Source organism: Gadus morhua, chromosome 10 (genome assembly GCF_902167405.1).
Source record: "Gadus morhua chromosome 10, gadMor3.0, whole genome shotgun sequence".
NCBI lineage: Eukaryota > Metazoa > Chordata > Actinopteri > Gadiformes > Gadidae > Gadus > Gadus morhua.
In genome coordinates, this window is record NC_044057.1 from 11,556,439 (window position 1) to 11,566,306 (window position 9,868).

At 55.8% G+C, this 9,868-nt stretch overlaps 1 protein-coding gene across 1 annotated transcript in view; it reads right to left on the reverse strand.

Moving 5' to 3' along the window:
- The window catches only part of fat4 (FAT atypical cadherin 4), a 98,046-nt gene extending 89,039 nt beyond the window's left edge, over positions 1 to 9,007 (reverse strand). The window contains exon 1 of the mRNA XM_030367906.1: positions 3,430 to 9,007. Coding sequence (XP_030223766.1) covers positions 3,430 to 8,532 — 5,103 coding nt within the window. The 5' untranslated portion in view covers positions 8,533 to 9,007. The remainder of the gene's footprint in view (positions 1 to 3,429) is intronic.
- Between the last annotated feature and the right edge of the window lie 861 nt (positions 9,008 to 9,868).

Genomic DNA, 9,868 nt, shown 5'->3' on the forward strand with positions numbered 1-9,868 from the left:
ACCAGTTTCTGCCTAGTTTCCTTCAGAACATGATAGTGTCAAACCGAAACCATGCACACACACTAACACACTAACACACATGCACACATGCACACACGCACACACGCACACACACACACACACACACACACACACACAGAGCAAAGGGACAGGAACAGGGAACTGGCACTGAGAACAATAGCAACGATTAGAAGACGATTTAAAACCTCTCCTCCTGTGATGCAAACACTATTTTTAAAACGTTCAGGAATGGAACAGAATTAGAATGTCTTCAAAATGACCCAAAGACGACAGAGACAAAGAACGCTTCACAACAAGGTACCACAGAGGAGCAGAATACCTCAGGCTGGTTGTGTGGTGGACCGTGTTGTCCTAGACTGTGTTGTACTGGATGCATGGTTGTGATGGCCTAACGGTGTCAGGCTTGAGTTCAACAGAACTAATCAGATAAACCAGCAAGCCCCTTGACATGCACCTGGACTCACTGCAAGTTGCTTTGCATAAAAGCATCTGCTAAATCAATAAACAGCTACATATATCCAGCAGCGCCTTACCCACAATGCCTTGTAGCGCCTTGGCAAACACAATCTGACCCCCCTTCCCAAACCTCCCACCAACAGCTTTGTCCAATCACGTCGCATCGCTGCTATAGCCCTCTGAAGGGGGCTCCTGTCTGGACAACGGAGGGCGAGAGGAGTCTTGGAAACGCACTCCTAAATCTGTCTGCCGCTGACGGCACAGACAGAAAGCAAAACAAGCACGCCCCCGCCGTGCGGCCGGGGTCAGTGTAACACTCTATCTGTGGAGGCAAAACAAAGGAAGCCCCGTTCACACACACGGGGTGCGTTGGATTTCAGGCCGAGGGGACAGAGCGATCGGAGGAACCCTCCCCTCCTCCCTCATCTCCCTCTACTCTCTCCCTCCCTCTCTCTTATCTTTATCAACTAAAATAAACATTAATAAAATGAATATAAGTCTCGCTCTTCGCTTCTCTCTCCTCTACTCTCTACTCTCCTCTTTCTCTCCCTTAAGTCTCTCTTCACCCCTCTCTCCTGTACTCTTTTTGCACTCACTCCTCCTCCCCCCCCTATCTCTCTCTCTCCCTCTCTCCGTCTCTTGTCTCACCCCTCTCTTCTCTTTAACCTCCTTCCCTTCACCCTGACCAGGAGGGACCAGGAGAGACCAGGAGAGACCAGGAGCCAACCCTTGAAGAGGGCTTCATGTTAAGAGAGAGAAAGAGAGAGAGAGAGAGAGAGAGAGAGAGAGAGAGAGAGAGAGAGAGAGAGAGAGAGAGAGAGAGAGAGAGAGAGAGAGAGAGTGGAGAGGAGGTGAGACAGGAAATGGGCGAGTAGGAGAGAGAAGCGGGAGGAGGAGGAGGGGAGAGAGGAGCAGAGGGGAGGATGTGGAGGATGTGAGAGAGTGAGAGGAGGAGGAGGTGAGAGAGTCAGATAGAGGAGGAGCAGGAGGAGGAGAACGAGGGGAGCGTTGGTGATGAGAAACAGGGATGGAGGTGGGGTGGGGGGGCCCCAGTGCCCCAACACGCTGGCCCCTGTGTACGGCCCTGGAGGTCAGCGGTGTTATTGGTTACAGCTGTGGTTTGACTGCCGTGCCGACGCCCTCTGAACTCCACAGAGGGTTGGCCTCTCTGGCTGCAGGAACCCTCTCCCTCCTGAGATATAGGGTCTGCTTGCTCTCTCTCTCTCTCTCTCTCTCTCTCTCTCTCTCTCTCTCTCTCTCTCTCTCTCTCTCTCTCTCTCTCTCTCCTTTATGTGATGGTCCCTCTACCCTTCAATATTAAACATCCTGCAGTCAACTGCATACAATCACGGCATAGACAAAAAACAGTGCAGAGTTTTCAGCCGATGGAAAACTTTCCGATCTCACACACAACGGTATCCGAGTTGACACCACTACATCTCGGGCCCAGACAGCGGCATTACTGCCGCTCCATACAGACTCCCTGGACCCCAGGCCTGGACCCCAGGCCTGGGGTCCAGGCCCATGATGAAACCCAGTCTGAGCAGCAGGACTAGGAGCAGGGCTCTGCTGTTCTCTTATAAACCCAGTCTCGAGAAGGACAGATCAGCATCTCCACTTTAGAACATATGATACCGCCGCCCAGCTGGACGGACCTCCGAGTTAACTCGGCAGAGAAGATTGCGCCAAGTAATCCGTGATTGCAACAAAGTTTTTTTTTTTTTTCTCAGAATGAGCGATGTCCAAACTGAATTACAGCTTCAACGGTTCCTGTGGTTGAAGAGACGTTCATAGCCACGGTCAAACGCAACAGATTTTTCTCCCCGTCATATCTTTCAATATTCCTCGTCATTCACACGAGATAACACAAACCACATCCAGAGCCTTGACGAAGCACAACCCTGCTCGGAAAACAACTCAATACGCAACTGTCAGTACACAAAGTCAGACCTAAGTATCATCCGGCCTGTAAACGCACGGCCCTCTTCAGTCTTTCAGCGCAGAATTTTCCAAAAACCCTGAAACAAAATCACATGTTGTTTCATTTAAGGGGTGTCTTAGCCTTAGCCACCAAACCGAGCCTTAGCATTCCACTGTTTAAACCTGACAGAAGTTAGCGCCCCCCCCCCCTACTCTCCCCCTCAGGGAGCGCGCTCGCCAAGTCTTCAATGAGGAGCATCCCATAATACTCTTTCAATGGACGGCTTAGGTTTCACTCTGGGAGATCTTCTCTTCACTCTCCCTTGCCCTCCACATCTTTCAGAGGGTCTTAGGAGGTCAGCTGATTTTAATGGTCACTTATTGCCTGTGGAGCCGCAGACCACCCTGTCGTTGGAAAAGCCCCCGTGCGGTAGGGCCTGATGAGATACCAGCCAGACGTGATGCAGCATCAGAGCATATCAATAACGTTCCTTCGGCGGGCGACACTGAGGGAAGCAGCCACGGGTCTTAACCCCGCCTCGCGGGTCCATCGGTTTACAGGGTTTTAATAGTTGCAGCCCTTTTCCAGCCAGTCCCTGACTGTTCCACATTATAAACGCAATGGGAACAGTTCATGTCCTCTCTGAAATAGCCTCAGTATGTGCGGAAGTTAAATAATAAGTGCAAAGTTTCATGTTGTACTGGCCAGTATTGAGTATTGGAAGCAAAAAACAACAGAGTTTAAATGACAAAGAACAAGACCTTCTCTCTCGTATCCAAGAACGCTATGGTTGAACAGAGCCACCCACACAGCTGAAGAAACGCCATTAACGGCCCCGACGGGTGGATCTGTTTTAACTCTCCCACCGCAGGAGCTCCGACCCTCGCTCCCATGTCGGGGACTCGTGTGGTGAAGGAAAAGGCTTCAACACAAACACAAATGCTGTGCCAAACAACAACAAACAAACAACAGCTCCAGCAAACACAGCAGGGGGGGGGGGGGGGGGGGGGGTGTGTGGGGGGGCGACTCACCTCAGCACGCTGTGTCCTGGGCTGGCTGGCGTCCATCTCGATTGCGTACACATCCAGCAGGTAGAGGTCCGAGCCCTGCTCGCGGTCAAGCTCGGCCGCCGTCTGGATCACGCCACTCTGCCGGTCGATGCTGAACAGTCGGCCCACCGCCTTGCCGTGGCTGCGGACCGCCACGATGAAGAACTCCACCTTGGTGCCGGAACCCCTGGGGCTGGAGGCGTCCAGCGAAATGACGTTGGTGCCCGGCGGCTGGCCCTCCTTCAGGATGGTGATGTACTTGGGCTGGGAGAACACGGGCCCGTCCCCGCCCTGCAGGATGATGGTCAGCTCGGTGCGGGATGTCTTGCGCTCTGCCCCGTGGTCCGTGGCCGACACGGTGAGCATGTACACCAGCCGGGACGGCAGCAGCTGGGACGCCAGCCGGATGTCCCCGCTGTAGCGGTCCATGATGAAGGTGTCAGCGTCCCCCCGCACCAGGTCGTACTCCACCTCCCCGTTCGACCCCTCGTCGGGGTCAAAGGCCACCACCGTAGTCAGGATCGACCCGATGACGATGTTGGGCTCGGCCACCAGGGCGTTCTGCGACACGAAGGCGGGGACGTTGTCGTTCAGGTCCGTTACCCAGATGGTGACGTTCTTCAGGGCGAAGCGCCGGAACTCGACGGGCACGGCCTGGTCCGTGGCCTTGATGGTGAGCTCAAACAGGTTGGAGAACTCCCTGTCGATGTCTCTGTTGGTGTAGATGAGCCCGGTGCCGGGGTTGATGCTGAAGTGCCCCCCGCGGGGCGTCTGCTGGACGATGGAGTACTCCAGCTGCCCGTTGATGTCCGCGTCCGTGTCGTGGGCCGTGATCGTCATGACCGAGGCGGAGATGGGGAGGTTCTCAGCGATGGATTTGAAAATGTCCCCCGGGGTGAAGACGGGGGGGTTATCGTTGAAGTCTCTCACGTGGATGACGACTGGGATGGAGGAGGAGCGAGCTGGCCGGCCGTTGTCTCTGGCCGTGATGTTGAGCTTGTAGAATGACTGCGTCTCAAAGTCCAGATTCTTCACCAGGAAGATGCTGCCGGTGTTGGCGCTGATGCTGAAGGTGCCGTGGTTGTTTGTGGCTGTGATGCTATACGTGATGTCAGCGTTCGGGCCCGAGTCGGCGTCGGTGGCGGTCACGGAGGCCACCAGCTCTCCGATCCTCATGTTCTCCAGAACGTCCACGGACAGGGAGGACTTGGGGAAGGCAGGGGAGTTGTCGTTCTCGTCCAGGATGCTCACGCTGAGCATACAGGAGGAGGACAAGGGCACCTTCCCCCCGTCGACCGCCAGGATCTTCAGAGAGTAGTGGGAGGTGGACTCATAGTCCAGTGCTCCAACCAGAGTGATCTGACCAGAGCCACTGTCAATCACAAACTGGCCCTCCTCGTTGCCCTCTGCGATGTGGTACCCCACAAGTCCGTTTTTGTTCTCGTCCACGTCGGAGGCCGAGACCCGGAGCACTTGGGTCATGTTCTGGGCTGACTCCGAGATGGAGGCCTGGTAAATGTCTTTGGTGAACTTTGGCGAGTTGTCGTTGATGTCTTGAATGTAAACTTGCACTTTTGCCTGGTCCCGGAGGGGCTTGGGGAGCCCCTGGTCTGACGAAATGACCGTGAAGCTGAACCCAGCGGCGCCTCTCTGTCGCATGAGGGACTCGCGGTCCAACTGCAGAGTGCTCGTCAACTCCCCGGTGATGGCGTTCAGCTCAAAGTTGGGTTGTGGCAGCTCGAATGTATATCTGATCTCACTGTTTGGGCCAAAGTCTTTATCCTGGGCACACACCCGCCCAGCCAGCGAGCCTCTGGGCTGCTCTTCCTCAAAGTGGAACACATAATTGGTACTGTTGAAGAGCGGTCGGTTGTCATTCACGTCGTCCAGGATGACGCTGACGTTGACACTAGCACTTAGAGGTTCAACGGCGCGGTCTTTCGCCACCAGCACCAAATTATATCTGTCTCGTAGCTCTCTGTCTAGCTCAGCTTTGATGTACAGCTGGCCGTCGGGGAAGACACCAAACATATCACCTGTGTTGCCGTCCACGATGTCGTACACAATCTCGCCGTTCAGCCCAGAGTCCTTGTCCGTGGCGTCCACCTTGAAGAAGCGGCTGTTGACGGGCTCCGACTCCGGGATGACCACCTCGTACGACAGCTGGTCGAAGGTGGGGGAGTTGTCGTTGACGTCGTACACGCTGACGGTGAGGATGAGGCTGGAGGTGTGCCGGGGGACCCCCGTATCGGAGGCCATCACCTCCACCTGGTAGGAGCTGGTGGTGACCTCCAGCGGCCCCGACAGGGAGATGAGGCCGTGCTTCTCGTGGATGTGGAACAGGCCCTTTGGGTTCTGCTTCAGGCTGTAGACCACCTGGCCGTTGGTTCCCTCATCTGGGTCGGATGCCCGGGCCTGGAAGATGGCGTGGCCCGTGCCCCAGTTCTCCACAGCGCTGACGTGCTCCACAGCATGCAGGAAGTGGGGGGCATTGTCGTTCAGGTCCTTCACGGTGATGTTGACCAAGGCCTCTCCGGTGACCTCCCCACCCCTGGCCACCACCTTCAGCTGGTAGAACCCCTGCTCCTCTCGGTCCACCTGGCTGGCCGCGGCTATCTGCCCGCCGCCGCCTATGGCGAAGACCCCCCGCTGGTCCCCGGAGGTGATCAGGTAGGTGATGTTGGTGTTGAGGTCCACAGTGGTGGCGGACACCGTCCCAATCACCGCTCCGATGCCCACGTTCTCGAACATGACGAAGCTGTAGCCCTTCTGGCTGAAGGTGGGGGGGTTGTCCTGCGTGTCTATCACCGTGACGGTCACGATAGCCTGGGTGTGGGACCTCAACCCCCCTCCATCCACCGCCGTCACCTGCAGCTGATAGGCCGTCTTCTCCTCTCGGTCCAGAGACACCAGCGTGCTCACTCGGCCCGTGTTGCTGTTGATGTGGAACTTGGCCGTGTCTCCGGCCGTGATGATGTACTTCACCGTGCCGTTCCGACCTAAGTCGAGGTCTGTGGCGAGAGCAGTGGTCACGTAGGAGCCCGGTGGCTCGTTCTCCTTCACATTGGCGAAATACTGCACGGGGTAGAACACGGGCCTGTTGTCGTTGATGTCCCTCAACGTGACGTTGACCCTGCCCACCGAGTGGAGAGGGGGGCTGCCGCCGTCCGCCGCCCGCACCTGGAGCAGGTAGGAGCCCTGGTCCTCGCGGTCCAGCTCCGCCGCCGTGCTCAGTCTCCCCGTCGACGCCTCCAGGCGGAACAGCTCCTGCACAGCGGCCGGCGTCTCGGCGTCGAAGGTGAAGCACACGCTGCCGTTGGCGCCCAGGTCGTCGTCGGAAGCGGTCAGCAGCAGCAGCTCGCTGCCCGCGGGGGCGTGCTCCGCCAGGGTCACGTGGTACGACCTCTGTGCGAAGGTTGGCACCTGGTCGTTGACGTCGGTGATGTTCACCAGCAGCTGTGTGTAGGAGATCTTGGGCTGTAGCCCCTGGTCCTTGGCGCTGATGTTGAGCACAATGTGGGAGGCCTCCTCACGGTCCAGCGGCGCCGCGCTGGTCACCAGGCCGCTGTTCTCGCTGATGGAGAACCAGCCCCGGGCGTTCCCGGACACCAGCGAGTAGCGCAGGTTGGCGTTCTGCCCGGAGTCGCCATCGGTGGCCGACACCCCTTTGATGTAGCTCCCCGTGGGGATGTCCTCACTGATGTCCACCCGATACTGGGCCTCCTGGAAGATGGGCGGGTGGTCGTTGATGTCGTTCACAAAGATCATCAGGCTGGCGAAGGAGGAGCGGGCCGTGGGGTGGCCGTTGTCCGACACCGACACGGTGAGGTTGTAGGAGGAGATCCGCTCCCGGTCCAGAACACTCGCCACTTTGATCAGACTCAGGTTAGGAACCGGAGAAGTGTGGACCTCAAAGTGTCGCTGCTCGTTGCCCCCCAGTATGGAAACTGAGATGTTCCCGTTGGCCATTGGCGAGTCGGAGTCCGACACGGTGAGCAACGCCACCACGGTGCCAATCTGGGCGTTCTCATCCACGGACGCAAACTTAGAGGTGGTGGGGAAGTATCTGAACTTCACCACTGGGTCGTTGTCATTCACGTCTTGGAGTTTAACGGTGGCCTCCGTCCTGCCAGACAGGGAGGGCACCCCGTTGTCTACAGCATGAACAGTCAAAGAATATTCTCTTTTGCTCTCAAAGTCCAGTGGCTCTTTAATGACAATAGTACCGGCTTTGGGGTCGATTTGAAAAGGCGTCCCGTCGTCTAGGAAGTATCTCACGTCAGCATTAACTCCATCGTCCAGGTCTGAAGCTGTGATCTGAAGCACACTGGAGCCTACGGCAGCGTCCTCAAACACGCTGGTCTGATACTGCTCCTGGTTGAACACAGGGGGGTTGTCGTTTATATCCTGGATGGTCACGTTCACCTGGAGGTAGCCGAACCGCTTAGGGTCACCCTTGTCTTCCACCTCGATCAGGAGCTGGTAGATGGGTGTGACCTCTCTGTCCAGGCCTCCTGCTGAGACAAGGTGTAGGAAAGCCCCCTCGCCACTAGGGTTGACTGTAACATCCAGACGGAACCGCCTCTGCTCGTTGCCGTTCACTATCCGGTACGTGGTATGGTCCACCCCGTTGCTGCCGATGTCCGAGTCCGTGGCCGTGTCCAGGATGACCTGCCGGCCGCTGCTGGCGTCCTCTTTGAACGAGACCACGATGGACTCGTCCGGGAACACCGGGGAGTTATCGTTAATATCCAACACTAGGATCCGCACCTCCGTGGGGTAGGTGGGCTGGCTGGAGAGCACCACGACGTTGATGACATCACTTTGCAAAACTTCCCTGTCGATCACCCTGGAGGTGTAGATGGCCCCGGTGGAGCTGTTGATCGCAAACAGTCTGTGGGTCTCACTGAAGCGGTAGGTGAAGCCCGGCCGCGTCTCGATGGTCCCCACATGCGTCCGGACCGGCTGCTCCTCATGGACGCGGAACTCCTGGCGGACCTGGCTGGAGGCGGAGTACTGGGAAAGGGTCCATAATAGCAGTAAAACACCGTGAAACCGACCGAGAGCCCGACCTGTGAGCGCCATGGTTAATGAGCCCAGTCCACCTTTCTACTCAGACAAAGTCCATGCCTATAATGCATCCACTCTCTGGACTCTGTAAACTACTAAAGCATGGTGTAGAGTGCGTATTATCCAACCCTGTGCGTAAATACTGCAAAGTATTCCCAAAGTCTCGCTTTAATATTCCTCTTTAGTCCTCATGAAGGCACCAAGGTCCCGGGACGGAAAGAAACAACAGTAGACGCCTCCAGGACTATCGATCCCAGTGCGCTTCTTCTCGGGGATAAGTTCCTGACCTAATTATAGTAACTCCTCTCCCGCAAAAAGCATCTTCCGATTCTCTCTACCTAAAACGTTATTCTACAAAATAAGAAGGAAGAAGGAATTAAATCCACTCCAGTCAGAGGTATGGCAGCGCGTTGCAGGACGCGCACAAAGTGGATCCAAAGTGCTCCAGGTTGATCTCCTCGCCGTCTGTATAACGGTGCATGTTGTACTCAGTTCCACTAAGTTAGAACAAAGCTGGAGTTAGTCAACTCCCTCCCATCCGCATTGTGATTGGATGAAGGCGGACTCCAGCCCGCCTCCTCCTCCCTTCCTCTCCGTCTCTCCCTCCTCCTCTCTCTCACTCCCTTCCCTCTCTCCCCAAAACCTCTCTCTCTCCTCCTCTTTCCTCTTCCCTCTCCCTCTATCCTTCTTCCTATCCTCCCTCTCTCACTTCCTCCCTTGCCCTAAAACTCTCTCCCCCTCTCTCCCCCTCTCTCTCTCTCTCTCTCTCTCTCTCTCTCTCTCTCTCTCTCTCTCTCTAGCCTTTTTTGCCTCTCCCTCCCTCTCTCACTTCCTCCCTGTCCCGTGGAGAGAGAGAGAGAGGTGACAGGGAGAGGAGCGGGCTTCAGCCTCTGCCCAGCCTGCTACAGCCAGGTGGGACAGGTAGATGTATGATCACCTAAAGTGTAGGTTATTATAAATGATCAAAACAATAACCTTAACCTGTTTGGGTCCTAGACAGATCACTGTCGTCAGGTGGGCGTCAGCCATTGGCAATTCATTGGATTGTTTGCATTGGAGTGAATAGGTAGGGTAAGTAGGTTAACACCAATTCAATTAATTGATGGTCAATGCAATGAATGGATGATAGTGAATGATGACTGCATTCCACCCTGGGTCTTGATCCCGTCTACCTTCACAAGGCTGGCATCAATTATATATGGCGGAATCCATGTATTATTTAGTCAAGTAAACAACAAAATAATCATTATTACTCGTAAAGTCAAACAGCCAATCTGATTCCAAGCCCCGAAGCAAAAGGAAGAGTTCAGGACCCTCTTCTACAAATACTACAGGGAAGCAGCCCCATCTA